Source organism: Candoia aspera, chromosome 1 (genome assembly GCF_035149785.1).
Source record: "Candoia aspera isolate rCanAsp1 chromosome 1, rCanAsp1.hap2, whole genome shotgun sequence".
NCBI lineage: Eukaryota > Metazoa > Chordata > Lepidosauria > Squamata > Boidae > Candoia > Candoia aspera.
The window spans coordinates 329,865,362-329,886,939 of NC_086153.1; the positions used below are offsets into that span (position 1 = coordinate 329,865,362).

Genomic DNA, 21,578 nt, shown 5'->3' on the forward strand with positions numbered 1-21,578 from the left:
GCAGACCACTGCCTTGCATCTTACCAGAAAAGACCTGTCTGGCATCTGAAGCTGGATGTGGCACTTGCTAGGTGAATACCAGCTGCTGATCGATAGGTAGTTGGGTAGGTACTGATCTCCAACAGGCTTCCCATCAAGGGCTGTGACTTTGGTCTTGAGAAAGGGAGGAAAGTGGAAAGTCATCGTCGAATGCAGATGCTGAACTCCCAACTCATCTTGCAGATTTTGACCAGGCCTACCTATCTTCCCCCAGATTTGACCCTGCACTGTGGTTAAGAGTATAGGATGCAACCTCACGCAGATCAGGGCTATTTGGAGACTGACATCCAGTGAGAGGAACAGAAATGTTCATTTAATTCCCCAGTCTCCTCCTCTCTGCATCCTATGTCAATGTCATTTTTTTCTCCAATATTTTCTGTCCATTGAAGTTAATGGTTAGATAAGTGGGAATCTATGGAGAGATTCAAAATAATGAAATACTTCTTTGGTTTAAGTCTTAACTAATTCTTTTTTCTGTCTGGAATGAAAAGTATTGATCCATGTGATCATTTTGAGCATTTGTCCCCATTTCGCACCCACGGCAGAAAAGGGCTTATTCTAGCCTGATATTGCTTCATTTGGCAGAAGGTGGTTCCCTGGGATCTCAGCTGGAAAACGCACTGTCTCATCATTTACCACATTCTCCATTTATCTGAAGATGCCAGAAACTGAACTGGGGATACCCTGAATGCTGAGCAGGTACCCTCCTCTCACTGTGCCCTGCCCCATATTCTGTGGGTTCCTTCCCATTCCCATCAAGTATCTCCCAGAAATCACAAATCCACAAGCAAATTAAAAGGCCCCAATTAATGTTCTTAAACAAAATTGCTCCCTTGTTCTCAGTCCATGGGCCCCTCTGACAAAGTGTGCCTTTGATGAGATTAATGGCAATTCCAGCCCACTAATCCTATCAAGGGCTTTCACCCACCTCCAGCCAGACGTACTGGACAGCAGGGGGGATGAAGGGGATTTCAAATTCCACCAGACCGCCTCTGGACACTAACTCGCTTGTGTAAATGTTGTCCTTTGGAGTGAGTTCCGCTTTTACCCGGACAGTCACTCCATCAGCTGGACTCCCATCAGGGTAAGTGACTTCAACCTGAAGAATCAGGAGACAAATTAACATAAGGTATGGAAGGGTTCTCCTCAGGGTAGAGATGGGCAGAACCCCTGTTGTCCTTCCCCCTCCACACAGCATCAGTACTAGCAGGAAAACAAACCATAACACAGGATGGGCTGCTGCTAAGAAGGCAGGCGTGGGGGAAACAACTGGCTTGGGCATGTGGAAGAGGTGCAAAGCCATTGCAGTCCCCAGCAACGCTGGATCTCTCATCAGGACATTCGCAAAGCCAGGAGAAGTGGCCAAAGGGCTAGTACATTTCAGTCCAGGTTGCTCTGTGTTAAGCCCTGAGGGCTAAGCAATTTTCAGCCTGCTGCTTTAAGTCCGCTTGATGGGGGGGGATTGCAATCCCCCTTCCCCAAGAGCAAGCAAATCAAGAGGCATCCACCTTCATCCCACCCCCCAAGGACAATTCCTTACAACTCCAAAAATGAAATGTGGCGCTCTAGATTATCTTGAAAACTCAGGGGATTGGGTCAGGAGTGGGGGAGTCAGGGTAGAGCACTTGTGCACAATGAGAGGTGGGGGCTGCCAGGCAAGTCCTGTGGAGCTGGTAATTTGCTTTTCCCCAGTGGCAACATCAACCTCAGGGAAGGCCTGCATTTGGTTTCCCGAAAGGCAGTATTCCCATAACAAAAAAGAAGAGGAGGAAGCTGTGCTAATGAGGTGTCCAGTCCCTCTGGCAGCCCCTCTTCCAACTGGCCATGGAAGAGCCTGGATGGGAGGGGATGGTCCTGAGGCAGCCAACTGGAGCCCATCAACCCTCCAGTCTCTGAAGACTCCTCTTCCACATGATTTACGAAGTCTGAATAGAAGATCTTCTACTGGCATAGGATGGAAAACAACTAGTTTCATGCTGGAAAACCTTGGCCCAATTTCAGTCTGCTTCATTAGTGGGCTGCTGACAAATAGAGGCTCCAGTGTGAGGACACATCCTCAGCAAATGGATAGTGGGGCACCTCTGTGGTGTGGTAGCCAGGAAGGTTCCCTTGAGAAACCTTCCTGAGGGTAAAAGGATGCTACAATGCTGAGAAGGGTAGAAGGAAAGAGAGGAGGAGGGTGACCAGCAACAAGGGAGATGGATGTACCACTGGGAGACTGAAGGGACAATTGGGGCACAAATAATCCCCTGTCCATCTGCGTTCAGTAAAGGTCAACACCGGCTTGATGGAGCATAGTCAATCATAATCAGGAAAGGGGAATGCGCCCGGAGAGAGCAACAATTTATGTCATCTTAACATCCGAATATTCCATACTCTCAGCTAAAACCAGGGGGTTATTATGTCTCCAAACCAGGATTGCCTGTCCTCTTAACCAAAAGTCTACTCTATGAAGTCACAACTGCCCCAGTGCAATTTCCTACTCACCTTCCCTTTATATGGCAAACCGGATTTGAACTGCTTCCGAGTATCTCTGGAATATTTTATGTCAACAAGCTGCTTCTGGACAGGGGTAGAGTCATCAAAGGTGACCTGCCTGCTCCCATCGGTGCTAGTTACTGTGGCCCAAATGTTCACAGTACCTCTGAAATGCTCGGGGACGTCTGCAGGCATCATGTCTTTTACACATATGTCAAAATCCGCAGAACCTTCAATCTGCCAGAAACATCATGAAAGAAAGGTGGACAATTAAAGAGGCTCTTCGTGCCTGTGGTAGTGGCAAGGGGAATATAACTACTGTGAGTAGAAGGGACATCACTTGCCCCAAATGTCATCAGCCAAAATCAGGAAAGCCAAGGTCTTCAGTCCTCCTGCTTACTTTGGGGGACACTGAAAATGCTGCTAGGAGGCAAGAACAAATCCACACAGGATCTGGACATTTGGCTCACTTGTTCTATTCATTATCTCCAGGTAACTTATACTACATCCCAGCTGTGTACTGTGTAATGCTGGCAACAACAACAGTTTTTTTCCCTTTAAATAAGCAGGTTGACACATAAACTACCAGACGAGTTATGAATGACGGATGCTAGGAAGGGAGAAAATCAAGAGAGCACTTGTGAGCCCACAATTGAAGCTCCATCCCATTTTAAAATGGTGCATCTGCCATCCTGACTTTTTGACCCCCTTCCTGTGGCCATCCCTGGATGCCAGGTGGTGTGGAGAACCAGAAGTAGAATGGTGTTGAATAGACCGGTAGTTCTGTTATTAGAAACACATTTCTGAACTGAATATGTGCTGTTCTGTGCTCCTAACACTGCATATTTTCAGACCTTAGATACAATTGAGTATGAAGCTCCAGTTGATGGAAACTGAAGATTCAAAAATTTACATCTATGCCTATCCCTGCTCTAGACAGACTCTAGACCAGCAGTTCCCAACCTTTTTGGCACCAGGGACTGGCTTCGTGGAAGACAATTTTTCCATGGACCAGGGTGGGTGGGGGGGATGGTTTCAGGATGATTCAAGCACTTCCTCTTTTTCCCGACCTTTTATCCTTTTTTCTTCGCGCCGTTTGGAGATAGCAGCCAATGGGCATGCTTTCTCCCACAGGAGGCAGAGCTCAGGCGGTAATTTGCTCACTCGCCCACTGCTCACCTCCTGCTGTGCGGCCTGGTTCCTAACAAGCCACAGACCGGTACCGGTCTGCGGTCCGGGGGTTGGGGACCCCTGCTGTAGACCATCTATTCCTGGCATGTTACAGTCTAGGATATTGGGGACTGTATCAGATTGGAATGGGAAGTTCCCCTTAGAAGCATTCTTCTGTGCTAGAAGAGGGTGATCCATAGCTACAGAACCACATGTGACTTTGCAGCCCTTTTTCACATGTGGTTCTTCCTTGGAGCCCTCTCTGAAATTTAACACTGCAAATGCCAAAAACCAGAAGTACCATTTCCTGCCCTTTGCAGGAAAAATGGCTGTTTATATTCTAAAGTAAGCTTAACACAGTTTAAAATACATATGAACCCACTAAAAAAGAAAAGAAAAGGGGGAAAACAGTGAACCCAAGACTAATCCATGGATGTGGCCTGGCTTCACCCATTTTATATGCTCACGCCATCCACTGGAGTTGTAATTCCCCTTAAAACTGTTAAATATTATTCCCCAGTGACCAAAGCATACCCCACCCTTGTCCTTTATTCCCCCTTACTCACTTCAGTGGTTTTAAGGACAGGAGGTCCTGATTCATGTCTGTAGTACCCCACTCCATTTACTGTCATGTTGACAGCCAGCCTCCCTGTCACTGGCTTCCCAAACGTGTACCTGGAACAGGAGAAGCTCAACAATTAATTTTTTAGCTGTTGCTCTTTTATTTCCAAGTTTAACTTGCATGCATGTGAAGCTTTCTAATACCCAGCCAGACAGTTCAAGCCATTGAGTTTAGCAGATTCCTCTGACTTGCTATATTCCTTCAGAAGGTCTCCAGACTTGTTGCCAAGATACATTTTCATTAAAGATGCCCAGGAAGAAAAAGCTGGCACTCTGTATTCAGAGCAAAGCTCCCCAACCCTCCTTGCAGAAAATAAAGGAAGCCACAACTAGGAGGCATGTGCCCAGTTAGCTTAGCAGTTGAGCTTTTAGAGCAACAAACTAGGCAGTACTGTGAGAAGACCACAGAAATCAAGGATCAAAGGAAGCCCATCCAATATTGAGAAAGACACCAAGAAAAAATCCCAAAGATGAGGTTATCTTCCCCAGTTCCCACAGCCTGTTGCTTACGTCCAAAAGAGAAACAAGAATGTGTCAGAAAAGGGCTGTTGCTATTAGTTATTTCTGTCATTACTTGTATCTGTCATTTGCTTCAGCACAGCCCACATGGCCCTCAAGAGTTTACTTCTGAGGGAAAATGGCCCCTGAAGATTATCTATCCCAAGTTCAGTGACACAATTATGATCAATGATCACCCATTCCACCAATCTTTTTCAAGATATACAGTTCAGGAGAATCACAGGGATGTCCACAGAAACAGGAGGAAGCCACCCAAGTGGGCAGCAGGAACCAGGCACTGTTGCTCTTACCTGGCGTGGACTGTTCCCTTTTCACAAACCCCAAGGTCCTGGATGTAGTGTGGTGGATCGATACGCAGCTCAAACCTGGGTAAAACTAAAAGGAGGAGAAAAAGTGAGGGAGAACGATTCTGGAATCTGATTGTGATCTATAGATCAGAAGTGGGACGAGTGAGGCCCTCAGGAAGTCTTCACGTAGAGGTAAGAATGCAGTTGAACTGAGATATGGAATCCATGGCCTGAAAAGAGGGTGGAGAGATCTATAATAGCTCTATAATATACAGGTAATCCTCACTTAACTACCAGAATTGAGACCAGAATTTCGGTTGCTAAGCAAAGCAGTCATTAAGTGAATCCAATCCAATTTTATTACCTTTTCTGCAGGGGGCGTTAAGTGAATCACTGCAAGTGTTAAGCAGACCATGTGGTTGTTAAGCAAATCACACAGTCCCCCATTGATTTTGCTTGCCAGAAGCTGGTCGGGAAGGTTGAAAATGGTGATCACCTGACCACGGGACACTGCAGTTGCCAAGTGCCAAAATTGTGATCACGTGACTGTTGGGATGCTGTAACAGTTGTAAGTGTGAGGACCAGTCACAAGTCAGCTTTTCTGGCACCACTGTAAGTCCAAACCATCACTAAACGAATGGTTGTTAAGCAAGGACTACCTGTAAAGAGATCTATAATAGACCTGCTGGAAACCTCACCTAAAAAGAGGAAAAAACTAGTCAGTATCTGTATAGCAAATGTAATATATCTCTAGTGTTCAACTACAGTATCTGTTTGGGTAATCCTATTAAAAGGTTAATTTGATACCATCCCACAGCATAGCTGAAGAAAAAAAACTTTCCAAGATGATTCATTTAAAAAGAAATTCCACAGAAGGTAACAGTTCACTGAAGGAATCACTTTGTGCTCTATACACAAGTCCAGCTCTTCCATTCCTGTTTTAACATTTAGGTATTTTGCTGTTAAAGTCACATTTCACAACCAAAAGAAAGAATAGAGTGTAACATTACAATGATTCAGCTAAAGGGCAAGAAGCCTTTTTTGTGACTGCTGGTTGGGTCACTTTTTCTCAGCAGCTAATTACAATGCCTCCCCACCTGAAAAAAAAAAGGGGGTGGATCAGGGCTCACTTTTTCAGTTGACATAACCATTTTATTTCTTATTTTGGTGGGAGAAGAAACAGAAAACATCATATAATTAGGAGGCTTATTGCTGCCAAATATCAGCAGATAATTTCAAATGGTATCCTGGTTTACTTTTTAAAGTTACATTTAATACAACATTTTTTTTTAAGAGAGGCTGCAATGGTGGTGTGCTGGCTGGGGAATTCTGGGAGCTGAAGTCCACACATCTTAAAGTTGCCAAGTTTGAAAAACACTGCACTAGACCAAGGGCTTTCAAACTTTTTCAGGAACCTGAAAAAGATCAGTTAAAAATTAAGTTTAAACATTCAATTAAACATTTAGTTAAAGAAAACTTTCCCAGAACTCCTGATCAAGAGGCAAAGCTCTAATGATGGAAAATTGGCTGTGTTTAAGTGAATTTTTTTTGCCCAAAAATCCCCCCATCAAGTTCGTGGAATTCACCAAACATAATCTGAAAAAATCTTGGACTAAATAACTGGTCACTCATAAAAAAGGAGCCTTCATTCAGTAATAAACACTGTAGGAGGAGAGTCACATGAATCTACATTGGTCAAAAAATCAGGAGGAGTCTGGTAGCCACTCCAGGCAACAGAGGAAGTGAGCTGTAATTCATGAAAGCTTCTGCCTTTTAATAAAATGTGTTACTCTGAAAAGGGGCTTCCACACTCCTCCTGATTTTTAACTTCAGTAAGGAGATGAAGTGTTCCAGAGAGCCTTTCCAGCCTGCTGGAATAAATACTGTGCTGCTGCTAAGTTAGCACTCATCACATTTGGGCAAGGCTAGGACACTCCATGGGATTCCCTAGAAAACACCACAGATAGCATATTTACATGTAGATGTGACTGAAAGGCCTGGCTGCCTTCCTCCCTTCCCCTTCCCCTTCCTCCCTGTTTATATGCTGTTTCAGTTCAGCAGAGCAACTTCAAAAGGTGTGCACATGCTCTTTTACAATAAAAGAGTCCCCCTTTTGGGGGGAGATGGGCAGTGATAGAAAATAAATAAATAAATAAATAAATAAATGGATGGATGGTTTAAAATTCTCAAATCGTATACAAAATAATAACAAAAATTACTAAAAAAAAGAAATAAGGCCACTGAGACAGAACACTCAAGCACATGTTAAGGTTCTAAGTGGTCCTAAATCCCCTGTGAGGCCTTTCTTAAAAGCCAGGTTTGAATGGTTCTCCTATTGTCTGGGGGCTATTCAGATTTCAGATTTTGAATGGGTCAGCAATAGAGAGGGCTTGATTTCCTGGGTCCTGTGGATGACAGCCCTTAAAGGAAGGGATCTGGAGTGAGCCTATGTGGCTTGATATTACTGGATCAAGTAATATCTAATATCTAAGTAATATCTATCCCTGGGAATACATGGTCTTCTAGATATCCATGCCTAAGCCACTTTCCTTCTACTGAATGCTCAAGTTGAAGAGACAAGGTACATTTATCTTTCCCTTATAATGATGTTAGCTAATTTTCCCTCTTTATATTTCTGCCTTTTCCCTCTTTCACTTAAGAAATTAATGATTTTTTAAATAATGTAATGATTTACTTCCTTCAAATCAATAGGATTTTTTTCCTAATTGATAATTTGATACTTTAAGTATTTCCCATTTGTGTTTATCTGTCTTCCTTATTTATTAATTTATCAATTCCAAGTAAGGATGGTACATTTATTAATGAACTCACAGTGCAATTTCCAAATTTTTGTATTCATCCATTTATTAGGTACTGCAGTGATCTTTTTGGAAGAATGAGAAGTTGAACTTATAATAGAGAAAAGTGAAAGAAAATTTTAAATAACTAAGTAGAAACTTAAAAGAAAGCAAACTAGAAAGATGATCACAAAAAATACATCACTGAGAAGTTAAAATTAGTTTCAGAAATGGTTCTTTGAATGAAATAAGGTTGGAAAAGATATGGGAAAAATACAGAGGAAACTGGATATTATATTCTTAATTTGGAAATGATATATCAATAATTGAATGGAATTTAATAACTAGGTATTGAGACAGGTTTACATAACTAATGATCAAAAGCAATCAGATATTATTCATGGTTTATCCAAACAAGTAAATGTATTTGAAAATCTGGTAGAACTTCCTGAGGAGCTTAGTTTTAGCACATTTCCAAGTAAGACTTTTGTTTTCCAAAACAAGTCTTTCTAACATGAAAGTTTATAAAGTCCAGTCAATATTAATAAGTAAGATGATGGTCAATTGAACATTGCCATCCCAGGTCAGGGTGGTGACAGTATAGAAGCCTTGAATCTGTGCTTCTTATAAGAAGTTATAAGGGACTAGATGGGGAGAAACAAATTCAGATTAAACCTAGCAAGACAGAGATGCTGTTTGTCCATAAATATCTAGGCTATCCAGCCCAGGATAAAGATTTGGAGTAGCCATTTGACTTTTTTTGTATAATGTTTTGATGGCTTTAATTGTTCCTTATTTGTACATCATGCTGAGTCTCAATATGAATGAATATAACGTAGATGTAAATACTATTAACAGCCATAATAAGAATAATAACTTGAGCACCACCAACTCAACAAACTTATGAAGTATGTCTTTTTTAGAAACTGTTTACCTAGGGGCATCCATGGAGGGAGCTTCAATTGTGTGGATCCAGCTGCCATCTTGATATTTTTGACCTACTCCACTGACACTCCTCTGGATTCATTCAAACATGATTATGACATCTCAAAAATAGTATGTTTTCAAAAAAAAAAAGCTCTAGAGTGAGCTATTCACTCACCATATTTTTGAACTTCAAATGATTTGTTGTACGCATGCTCTTGCATTTCTACAAATATAAGCCATTCTCCAAACACAGGTTGATCAGACAAAGGGAAACTCATGTTGAGGATGCCTGCCAGAGAAAAGAAAGATCAGAGGAGATTAGCTAAACTGGTGGACCAACTTCCTTAGGGATCATAACCAGAAAACGGAAGAGCCAAAGGATTCATCCTTATTTCTTTAATCAATTTGCATCTCACCCTTTCTCTTTGAAGCTCTGGGCAGTGGGATGCTCAGTTGTGACAGTCTAAAACTCACCACAACAAATTGGCTTGAGGTTTTTCCATTCTACCATCCGAGACCCTCGAGGATCCTAGAAAAAGAGATGTATTTCTTATATTGGTCTTAGTTACTGATATCTAAATATTTTTCTTACTACAACATTTGAAAATGCAAAAACAAAACCAAAAGAAATGAGGGGAAGCTTTGTAGGTTCATACATCGCAATAAGCCACAATGTGGTTTCACTGATTTTTGGTTAAATAGATCCAGCCACTGTTATTTATAAGTCATGGCGTAGCATGTATGAACCGAGACAGTAGCTTTTTCAATGAACCATAGTTAAGCAAACCTTGGCACGCAGTGTAACATGTAAACCAGGTTTATATTTACTTGACTCTAATCTCTTATTACATATAAAGAAAAACTCATCACATGGGTGCCCATAGGCACGTTTCTTTCTTTAGCAGAATGAGATACGGCCTAGTCCAAGCAATGAAATATTCCTTGGAAATGATCGTGAAGGTAATGTGTTGAGAACAAAGTCAGTTACCTACTCGAAGGACAAAAAGAAATGAGTTAACCACCTTACAGATTGCTTCAGAAGGATTGCCACGTTTGCTATTGCAGATGGCTTTGAGGGTGGCAACAGAGGGCCTATGAATTCTCTCATTCACCAAGACGGAAGCATTTACAGGCAATCAGGAACCTCCTCCAAGCTTAGATAAGCTTATCTTCTACAAAGAAAACCTTGTGCCAAATGCTATAGAAAGTGGTTTATTTATTTATTTATATGGCTGCCCATCTCAAATACATGATTCTGGATGGCTAACGGTGTTAAAAATGGGTAAAAAACATATCCATATACAAATACAAAAAATAAAACACACAGAAGCTGGGAGAATCCACAAAGACATCAATTAACACAACTAGGAAACAGGCTCTGTCACGTGCCCAGGGCCCAGGCTTGAGATCTGTCAGTTATCAGAATATAAAGTATTTAAGAATTTCTGAAAACTGAAACATTTTTTAATTATTAATCCTTATCGATTGTGTTGTTGTTATCAAACTAGTTTCTTCAGCATTTCCTAATATGTAAATCTATCCTAAGTTTGGAAATCAAAATTGGTTTGCTTGAATTCATCTTAACCTACAGCAGTGTTTCTTAAAGTGTGGTCCGAGGACCCCGGGGGTCCCCCAAGACCCTCTCAGAGGTCCACAAAATCCAAATTATTTGCCAGATATTGAATGTATTTGCAAAAATTTAAACCAATGTCACCCTTTGCATTATTATTTTTATTTGTTAAAAAAATATAGGTTTTTTTCATGGAAAATATTTTATTTATGTTAATATCTAATTGGTTTAATATTGTTATTTTTACATGATTCAATATATAAATACTCTATGGATGTGTCAATTTTAATTTTTAATACAGTAAATATCAGTAAATATAACCCATACAAACAACAGCTCTTTTGGGGTCCTCCATAATTGTTAAAAGTGGGGAGGGGTCCTGAGAGCTAAAGGTTAAGAAACCCTGCTCTATAGGAATATTCAGTCTCTCCCAGACAGATCACGCTTTCCATCTACATTAAACCACATAATCTTAGCAAAAAACACCAGCTAGTTCGGCCATTGTATTCATTAACTTTTTAATGGGAAAAATATTCCTCAAGGAAAACCTTTACAGAACTTCAGAAGCATTACTGCATGATGGGGGAAAATCAGGGTATCCACTGAGGTCAAAAAAGTCAAGATGGCATATGTGCCATCAAAACCTCATTCCTGCTTTATGAAATGCACTAAAAATGGGGTGCTTCTGCTCCCTTGATTTAATCAATCCCTCTCTGTAGACACCTCTGGAGAGAAGACTCCCATGGTTTGACCATCGGGTCCTGCCAGATACTCACCAGCACGTAAGCTTCAATCTGAAAGAAAACAAAGAAGGGATGAAATAACTTCATTCCAGTAGGCACTGTGGCACTAAACCCAAGCTTATTTATTTATTTTGTTTTTTTAAAACCACCCAACAGCCAAAGCTCCCTGGGCAGTTCATACTAAAACACAACCCAAAAATACAATTTGATTAATTGCAAATCAATAAAAGCATATAGTGCAAAATGCAAAATAAAAACACCACATAAACCAGGCAGCTGCAAGTTGGTAATTCAAAATCTGAAATAACATGCATTAAAATACAATTAAAACCCAGATAAAAAGGCTGGGAAAATAAAGAAGTCTTCATCTGGCATGGATATGAAGCTAGTGTCTGGCACCAGTTGAGCCTTTCTGGGGAGGGAATTCCATAAATGGGGTGCCCCCACAGAAAAACCTCTCCCCTTTGTAGAGGCCCACCTCACCTCCTTTTCTTTCATTCTCCAAATTTAGAAAAATAACTTTGTTATGGGGAGGCACCAAAATGTCTTCCCTAAACAAATTGCTTTATTTTATCTGGCCTACAGGCAGTCCTCACTTAACAACCACAATTGGGACTGGCAACTCCATCACTAAGCAACCCAGTCATTAAGCGAGACATCACATGACTGTGACGTACTTACATTATCACTTCAGCTGCGGTTGTTAAGCAAATCACTGCAGGTCGTTAAGTAAGACATCATGTGACCACAACTTGCAATTTTACTGTTGGCTTGTCCATTGACTCTGCTTGTTGGAAACCAGTTGTGAAGCGTGCAAATGGTGATCACGTAACCATGGGATGCTGCAACTGTTGTAAATACCCGCCACTTGCAAAGCGCCCAAATGTTGATCACATGACTGCAGGGACACTGCGACAATCATAAATGCAAGGACTGGCCATAAAGTTACTTTTTCAGCACTGTCGTAACTTTGAATGGTTGCTAAACAGGGCAGTCGTTAAATGAGGTCTACCTGTATTCTTCTCTACTCTGAGAGCAGTGTCTCAAGTCTTTACCAAAGACCAGTTTTTCCCACTGACTGTTCCTTTTGAACTTAAATGAATCTAGCCCAGTGTTTCTCAACCTGCTAAGATATGTGAACTTCAACTCCTAGAATTCCCTAGCCAACCCAGAATTCTCCAGCCAGAATTTGCATAAAATGCAGATCCTTTAGTCTCAAGGTTAGGGAAACCCTTACCTTCTCACTGATTGGTCTCAAGTCTGGGTTAACAGTAAACAGGTTGATCAGCACTAAAAAAGAAAAGGAAAACATAATCAGGGAGAATCAAAAGGGCTCCAGCACAAAACATCATTGATTCCACCAATGCTCCCCTACAGGTCTCACCTTTCTGCTTCGGTCTGTACACTGGCTTGTCTGTCTGAATGAAGACTGAAGCTCCTTTGCTGTCAATGGTCACAGTGGTATAGTTGTGGAAGATGTAGCCCTCCTCGGCCAAGTGATGGTTGCCCCACACTTTCACCTGAGCCTGGCCACGAAGTCCTGAGGGAACCTAGGAGACAAATCCAGGGTAGAACTTGGATTTATGGATATTAGTTGCAGAACAAATCAAATCATAGGGTCTAAAAATGTTACACTGGATCTTTTCCCTGGCCTTTTTAACAGTTCAGATCAGTGCTTCTGATGTGGCTGGGGAATTCTGGGAGTTGAAGTCCACACATCTTAAAGTTACCAAGGTTGAGAAACACTGGTTTGGATCAACATTGATGGCAGACTCAAGGAGGACCAGGCAAGGTGCTTTCCGAGCCAATCCAAACCTTTTCCTTCTTAATTTCTCCACCGCTGCTTTTCCAAACATTCACTCTACCATATTCTTTTCATGTTCTTTCTATTTTCTTATCAGGCAACACATTTTGTCTTCTTCCCTTTTTCCTCATTTCTCCAAGAGGGTTTCAAAGAAGACTCACGTTCTTAAAAGGAAGAGAGGGAGAAGGTGCTAGTCACCACATAAAGAGAAGAAAAAAGAACACAGAGAGATAAATGCTGAATTTGGGGATCTTCTGGGCTCTCTATCTGTGGATACAACTCTATGGCATCATTTGTTTAGATCAGGGATAGAGAACACTTGGTTCCTCAAGAGTGATCTGTTGGTGGGTCAGTACTGGGAGAAGAGCCTACAGCAAGCAGTGAAAGAGTGACCAGAGCCCAAAGTGGACAGGACCACCCATTCTCTTCTTCTAACATCTTTCTCAGGGAAAGGGATAGTTCTTGCCACAGGTCTAACTTGATTGCTTGCAAAGGATCTTTTAAATTAACCTAAAGGCCACCTATAGCTACAGAGCTATAGGTAACTCATCTCTAGTTTGTTACTAGTTCTCAAACTATATCATAAATAAACACATGGCTTGTAAAGCTTCAGAGCAGCTTTCTCTATCCTGTTACCCTTCAACAATTTTGACTGGAGCTCCCATGAGCCTAGGAATAAGAAACATGAAAGGTATACTCCCAAGCACCTGAAAACCAATGGCTCAGGGAAGATTTTGTTGAAGACTGCAGAAATGGTTGAATTAACGGAATTATAAGAAAGAGTAATGAGCTTTTTCCATCAGCATCACATGAGTAAACGGACCACATTCTTGCAAGGAATATACACTTTATATGGGCGGATACAAATTTGTTCTTGTAAAAATGTTTAATTATACAGCAGAGAGAACAGTTAACACACACACCCATTATATTGCACATGCTCTTTCTTTCCAAATGCTAGCCTAGATAATTTTTATAAATGTCAACACAATTCTAAGGATGTAATCTATGACAGGCAGTTAAGATCTGTCAACAGCTATAAGGTACAAGTTCAGATTCCCTACCAAAGTGGCTTGCCAGCCTAACCTATTCTGCAAGATTCTGGTGAGATTCTGACTCCACCAAGCAAGGCCAAGTCTTAAATGCAGTATATAAATATGAGCCAGTGCAGGAACAGGGTTGCTAACATGTTCAGAGCCTGGCATCCAGCTCAGATTTGGCTTCTGCAGGACCCAGAAGTGGACTGCCTATTTAAGCAAAACAGAGCAGCTTAGTCCAAGTATCAGAAGCAGATCAACAGTCATTTTCAAGCTGTTCCAGCAACCACAAGCTCTGCTACAACTGCACACAGCAGCCATATTTCACTGCAGAGGCCAGGGTGAGACTGGACCAGAACGGAGATAGTCAACGATAGGTCCACCATCTGACCTCCTGGCAACGGCTGAAGGAGTTGGTATGTGCTGCTTTAAAGGAACTCACATTCAAGGATGCTGCCAAGAAATTTGTGGTCTTAGTTGCAGCCACACTGAAGAAATGCTGCAGTCACTGTTGCCAAGGTTCCAGAAAGGCTTCAGACCGAGCTCAGAGTAAACCCCATTCCCAGAGCAGCAAAAATTAATGGAGCTGGCACACACTTCACTTGTGCAAGCAGTATTAGAAGAGGGCTAAGATGAAGCACAAAAGCCTGGAACTGCAAGGCCAGAGGGTGCAGCAGGAGCGACATAGGAACAATCCCGCCACATTCCAAAAGATCTCCTGCAAAACTGACCGCTTAATTGGCATGGGAAGATGGCTTTTCAGGTGCAGTCCTGGCATATAATTTTGTCTGCTGCACCCTAAAGGCGAAAAGCAGCTGTTCAATTCCACAAGCTTCTATCAAGTGGTAAGAACCTGATAGTGCCAACCAAGTCATACAGACTCACCTTAAGCTTGATTGTTCCTTTGCCTGCCAGAGAAAGGAAAAGAGGTTAAGGATCATTATTTTTTTCTCCCACTGAAATCCCACAAAGCTACATATTTTCACTATTTTCCTATTTTAGTACGAACGGAGAGCAAACCTAGCACAGATACTCAGCAAAAATATAGATGTGTTTGTTCTGGCTATAATCTCCAGTTCAGCTGCAAGATGCCAGAGAGAAAGTCAACAAGCCTTGGCAAAAACCAAGGTCCACGGTTACCCTTGGCATGAGCATCACCCTTCAACTGAGCATCCCCCGCAGCAGAAGGGGCAGGGACTCAGCCACATGTACAAAACACCATTAGCTGCTAGAGAAAGGGTTCATGGTGATATTCCTGGGTTTGGCTCCCATCAGCAGGAATGTCAAACCCGAGCGGCCCATGCTGCAGCTTCAAACTTGGCTGTAAATGCTGGATTTGCAATAGCTGGAGCAGAAAGGGATATGCAAGCACCTTTTCTGGGACAAAACAAAAGTCAAAAGCAGCTGTCTGCAGCAAAGATGAGAACAGAAAACAGCTGCTATCAACAAAGCTTTTTGGAAGAACGAGCCACAATTAAAAGCTTCTTCAGTTCTCATGCAGTTGTGAAAAATTCTGCTGGCATATAACACTTAGATAATGGAATTACTTATAAAGTACATGATTCACTTTGGAATGGCACATTTCAGGGCTTTTTTTTTTTAATAATTGACATACAGGAAGCCAAGGAAAGATGCTCTATGGCTTTGCGGTTTTAATCTCAGAACGCTGGGCTGCATAAAAGTAGTAGATCTATTTGTGTTCTCTGCTTTTGGAGTTACTGTATTACTCTATTAAATGTTAGGGTCACAAACGTATTTAAACTTTAATGGCATCTTCTTTCCTAGAACTGGAAGACTGATTTTGGGACCACAAGCATCCTTTGTTGTTTATTTGTTTAGTCGCTTCCGACTCTTCGTGACTTCATGGACCAGCCCACGCCAGAGCCTCCTGTCAGTCGTCAACACCCCCAGCTCCCCCAGGGACAAGTCTGTCACCTCTAGAATATCATCCATCCATCTTGCCCTTGGTCGGCCCCTCTTCCTTTTGCCCTCCACTCTCCCTAGCATCGGCATCTTCTCCAGGCTGTCCTGTCTTCTCATTATGTGGCCAAAGTATTTCAGTTTTGCCTTTAATCTCATTCCCTCAAGCGAGCAGTCTGGCTTTATTTCCTGGAGGATGGACTGGTTGGATCTTCTGGCAGTCCAAGGCACTCTCAGAATTTTCCTCCAACACCACAGTTCAAAAGCATCGATCTTCCTTCTCTCAGCCTTCCTTATGGTCCAGCTCTCGCAGCCATATGTTACTGCGGGGAACACCATTGCTTTAACTATGTGGACCTTTGTTGTCAGTGTGATGTCTCTGCTCTTAACTATTTTATCGAGATTTGTCATTGCTCTTCTCCCAAGGATTAAGCGTCTTCTGATTTCCTGACTGCAGTCAGCATCTGCAGTAATCTTTGCACCTAGGAATACAAAGTCTTTCACTGCTTCTACATTTTCTCCCTCTATTTGCCAGTTATCAATCAAGCTGGTTGCCATAATCTTGGTTTTTTTGAGGTTTAGCTGCAAACCAGCTTTTGCACTTTCTTCTTTCACCTTCATCATAAGGTTCCTCAGTTCCTCTTCACTTTCAGCCATCAACAAGCATCCTTACAGAAAATAAATTACAGCACATTCTTTGAAAAATGAATTAAGCGAGGGAGGTCTTTTCAGAAGCAGTGTTTAATATTTTAGGCTGTAATCCAGTGCCCATTCTTCTGAAAGTAAGTCATGTTACAAACGGTAGGACTTATTTCTGAATAAATAAGCACAAGATTTTTGCTTTTTTTTCCCCAAAATAATTTACCCATTTTCCTCAAGGGTCAATTTAATTTTTTATCGCAGAAATGTACCCTTGACAACCACAGTTATGTGGTAAAGTCACCATAACTTATTTATTAATTGACATTGCTAATATTTGACTGGCTGAGAGTTGCCACCTAACTCTAAACTTGAATCTAAAATCCTACAAGCAGGAAAACGTATGCTTAAAAATAGGTGATACATATTTGTATCACTAAATGAAATGCTGGGCTTGTATTATTGGTGTTTTGTAACTATGTGCTGCTGTTGTTGTTGTTGTTATGGTGATGGACCTGCCATAAAAAGCAGAAGCATTCAGGCAAAGGATGAATTGGGGTATGAGCACACCTAATTGGGTATCCAGATACCCAGTAAAGTATTCCACAAAACTGCAGTTCTATGCCCTTGGAAAATCCAGCTACTTTTCCTTGATAAATCAAAACAGTTTTCCTCCACTGTCATTCAGTTATGCATACATAAATGACAGCCTACCTAAAACTGGTCCATGGGCATGTGCCACCATCTCTCCTTTGACTACGAGTTGGATCTGGACCGTTGTCTCCCTGACAGGATTAAAAATAGTCACACTGATAGACTCTTCCACGCCGGATCGGAAAACTGAAGGCACTGCAATCAAATAGCCCCTGAAAAAGGGAAGAACCAAAAGTAAGTCATCACTATGAAAAGAACGATATTCACAAGGTGTATTTCATTAAAAAAAAAAAAGCTCTTCCCGTCTGTAGGGATATACAGAGGAAAGAGATGGAAGGAAAAAAAAACCAGAAAAGAGATTTCAAGGCAAGGAGAAGTTGTACTCATTTTGGAAGCTATTGCAGAGGCTTCTGGATTATCCCACACAAGTGATCTAGAACATGAAAGACCGGCAACAACGAGGTGGCAATAACCCTCCATTATCCCAAGGATTTTGTAATGCAGATGGGAAGCGGTGTAAAACTTTCTCCTTTGTTATCAGGATAAAGGCAACAAACGATAACTCTTTGGGTGAGATGGGTGGTGACTAAATTTGAAAAATAAATAGATAGATAAATAATACCTGAATCAATGCTCCCCAAAATTGACATGACTGATTGCTTTTCTTCATCATATCTCTCCCCCTCCCTCCCTCTCAAACACACAGACACACACACAGACACAGACACAGACACACACACACACACACACACGGTCCAGGATGTACAAAAGATTTGTAAAATAACTTCCTAAAGACTACTAGCTGATAGATAGGGGCCTTGAAACATATTCTGTGAGGGAGGCTGGAATCTGAGAACAAGTACAAGGATGAAGAAAACCTGAATAGATTTCAAGAACTACTTCATCCAGGGATCTTATTTTTTTTCCCTGAGTAAAAATAATTTCTGCATTTATGGGAAGAATCTTAAAGGTCTCCTGTTGCTATTTAAGTTATCCTGGTGGATCTCCTGGGCATGGTCATACTTAGCAAGCTTTGGCCTATTGTTATAAGGGAATAGTTTCATCTTTCTGGCACAGGGCCATAAGCATTCTCTATCTTCTGTTACAAGGCTAAGATAGTGTGTATTAACCACACTCCTTAGAGCCTCACAAAAGGCTGAACAATATTCTCAGGTTCTTACAGAATTATTTATGCCCTCCTCATGACATCATGATATCCATCAGCTTCCCTCTCCCAACTCTACCGCAGCCAGCATTCCAAAGGCCCTTCATAGAAGACAGCTCTTCACGTCACACACTTTAAAACATATTTTAACCAGTTGTTTCGTTCTGGCCCAGCCCTTGGGTCTCTCTAACTGGAGATTAATAGGCACCCCAGGGGTTGAGGGTCATGCTATTTTATAGCTCCCAACCCTGTCTTTTTGCAAATTCCAAGCCTTGTGTTTCTTCCTCAGCAGGATGCATTGCCATGGAGATCCCATTACAACTCTGCAAAAGTTCAGATCTCCCGGGTGTGCATCATGTGGATTGCGTTGGGCACGCTAAGAACCGGAGAGGGTAGGATATGGCTGTAGCGTGCCTTCCTCAAATACCAGGCATATATATTGTGTGTGTGTGTGTGTACATATATATATATTCTCTAATTGTAAATCTTTGGCCACGTTTTCTGTATCACTCCGTGAGAGGGGGTGGGATGGAGAGAGAAATAGAAAATAGGTCTAGGGAAACAGCTGCAAATGGCCACATCCACTGTGGGTGCTGTTCCATATGCAGAACACATGTAGAGACACAGTTTAAAATTCTTCCAATATGCTGTCATTGTTCTGCTCCTAAAAGTCACTGCACTTATAAAGTCACCGCTAACATTTCCATAAGTTGAACAATTCTGATATTTTTTGTTAGGGCTTCGAAAGAGCCACATCAAGATCGCCCATTGCAGGCACAAACGCTAGGACAGCATCGGACGTGCTAACCATTTTGACAGATCCTAAAAGGAAATGTACTGCCTTTGGAATTTGCATACGCTAAAGCATTTAGTCACTGAGAAGGAATTGCCAAGGCATCTTGAGAACCTAACTGTGCATCGTACCAGCTTGATGCACATTTACTACACCACGAAACAAAGCAAAGTTTATCAACCTTGCTTTTGAAACTGGCTTGAGAGGTAGGCAATACCTACCAATGCCCCAGCTTGTGAAAAATAGATCTGTTGCGAGGGGGGTGTAAAGAGTGTCTCAGAATTTAAAGCTCACATACTCATCTTAGAATATAAATACAGTTTAGCTATATTTCTAGGCTTAAGCATAGTCAGACCATTTTGAACCAAGGCAGCCTGAAGAACCCAAGTGCTAGGAGAAACTTTTTAAACTTTATACAATTTACCCGCAAAGAGTGATGCGAAAATCCTTCCCTCTCCCACTCCACTTGCTTGCCTTCTGGGAAAATTGAAGCGATGCTCCCCATCAGATGGCAAGGGCAGAATCAGGCCAGGAAACTTTTCTAACTTCAGTCACTGAATTAAATCCCAGCTGGAATGTTTGGTCCCAAGTAGTAGTAAGAAAAAACATCAAACCTATCCCCGATTCTAACACTGGGAACAAATTACCCACTTATTAAACTGATAAACTGTACTGCTAAGAAAGCGAAGACAAGGTTTTGGGTAAAAGCAAACAGTGTGCATCCCTCTATGGACCACAGCTCATCTCTCACACGCCCGGGTGGCGGAGGGGCGGCGGGGGGGGGGGGGTGTCAAACCATCTGCTCGCTAAAATGTGTGTGTGTGTACGTGCGTGTATTGCAAAAATATAATCCTCCTCCTCGGATGCCACGTCCTTTGCAGCCCAGAGATTCCCACGAAGGAAGGCGGCCAAGGAGCCCACTGCGTATGCCCACGACCACCCCGCTGAGCAGAGTCCTTTTCAGGAATACTCTTCCCTGCGCGGGATGCTCGGGCTGAAGGGAGAGCAGGCGGAGAGGGAGCGAGGCGGAAGGCGCTGCCGAGCGGGGCCGTTGCTCCGTGAGCTTTGTTCAGGAATGGCATCCCGAGGGGTGCGCGTAGCTACTCACTGCCTGGGCGGGCTCGGGGCGCCGATCTCGCAGAAGCTGCACAAGGGCAGGAGCAGAAGAATCCTGCAGACGCCGCCGCCGGGCATGGCGCGCTGGGTCCGGGCGCCCTTTGTTCCCGCGGGACGGCCGGGGCAGGAGACGGAGCGGGAAGGGTGCCTAGCGCGGTAGCCAGCAGCCGCCCCGTCCGAGCAGCGCCGGGCTTTTTCCGCGCAGGAGCAGCCGCGCGAGCTCCCAGCGACTGGCTCAGCCCGGCCCAGCAGCTCCGCCGGTGCCTGGCTTCTTCCGCAGCCCCGCCTCGATCCGGGGGCCCTGCCGGACTCCTCCCCCGCCCGCCCCGTGCCCCTCGGCTTTCCTTCGCTCGGGGGCGGAGCGGGGAGGGCGGAGGCGGCCGAGGATCGCCGCCCCGGACCCCGGCCGGCGTTTGCTGTGGGCTGCGACGGAGCCGGGTTGGATGAGGCACAGGGCAGGAGGGAGGGCGCTGGCTCAGTGGTGCTCGAGGGAGGAAAGTTTGCTCCGAGGGGCTCAGTGGCATCTTCTTTCCCCCGGCGCCTGCCTTGGCTGCAGTTTCTGAAAGCGCCGAGCTCCGCTATCTACACCACACCACACTATGGGAATCCACCACTTCTCCTTTCTTGCGGAGATTTTTCGACTTTGCAATTGAGGCTACCTTCCTGGTGGTCTCCCCTCCACATACTAAGCCAATCAGATCCTGGTTTGCAAAGCAATCTCCCTTTCAGTCGCTGCAGGCTTCGCACAAGTTCCTGGCGGCCAAGTCTTCTGGGCCTCCAGTCATGGATCAGCTGTCCCAGCCGTGTCCACAGGGTATGGTCAAAAAAGTCAAGATGGCTACCGCGAGAATGTTTTTTTTTAATGGGGGAGCTTTTTAGGAAGTGGTTATCTCCTTTCATCTGCTTCGTCTCCCAAGCTGGGGATCAGCTGTCAGGAATGGGAGGAGTGACAGGAGGATGGGAGGTCGTCACTCACGGGGTCTCTAATCTGGTGGAGTCCCCCCGCTTCAGCCCCTCCTCCCACTGGACAGCCCCCCAGAATCTCATCAACAACCCCCTCCCCAAAGCAGCTGACAGACATCCTTTTTAAAAAAAAAAACAGTACTGTACAGTTGACAGCCAGGGTACAGGGCAATGGGAGTGTTCCCACATCACTGCTGCCCCCTCCCTGGGTCTGTCACATGTTAAGTCAGACCTTTAAAGACGGGTTTAGTGGTTCTGCAAAAGAGCAGTAAACCTGCCTTTAAAGTATGCTGCCCAACAGCAGAGAAGCTGGGGGACAGGCTAGGCAGCATGGT

General features: G+C 43.3%; 1 protein-coding gene across 1 annotated transcript in view; it reads right to left on the reverse strand.

The window, feature by feature from the left end:
* The window catches only part of CPAMD8 (C3 and PZP like alpha-2-macroglobulin domain containing 8), a 58,922-nt gene extending 38,385 nt beyond the window's left edge, over positions 1–20,537 (reverse strand). Inside the window, exons 1-13 of the mRNA XM_063290643.1 lie at positions 20,273–20,537; positions 17,267–17,418; positions 14,879–14,901; positions 12,537–12,702; positions 12,390–12,442; positions 11,186–11,203; positions 9,314–9,368; positions 9,015–9,128; positions 5,118–5,202; positions 4,254–4,362; positions 2,527–2,754; positions 968–1,138; positions 25–153 (exon numbers count right to left, since the gene is read on the reverse strand). Of these exons, the coding sequence (XP_063146713.1) occupies positions 25–153; positions 968–1,138; positions 2,527–2,754; positions 4,254–4,362; positions 5,118–5,202; positions 9,015–9,128; positions 9,314–9,368; positions 11,186–11,203; positions 12,390–12,442; positions 12,537–12,702; positions 14,879–14,901; positions 17,267–17,418; positions 20,273–20,358 (1,389 nt within the window). The 5' untranslated portion in view covers positions 20,359–20,537. The remainder of the gene's footprint in view (positions 1–24; positions 154–967; positions 1,139–2,526; positions 2,755–4,253; positions 4,363–5,117; positions 5,203–9,014; positions 9,129–9,313; positions 9,369–11,185; positions 11,204–12,389; positions 12,443–12,536; positions 12,703–14,878; positions 14,902–17,266; positions 17,419–20,272) is intronic.
* Between the last annotated feature and the right edge of the window lie 1,041 nt (positions 20,538–21,578).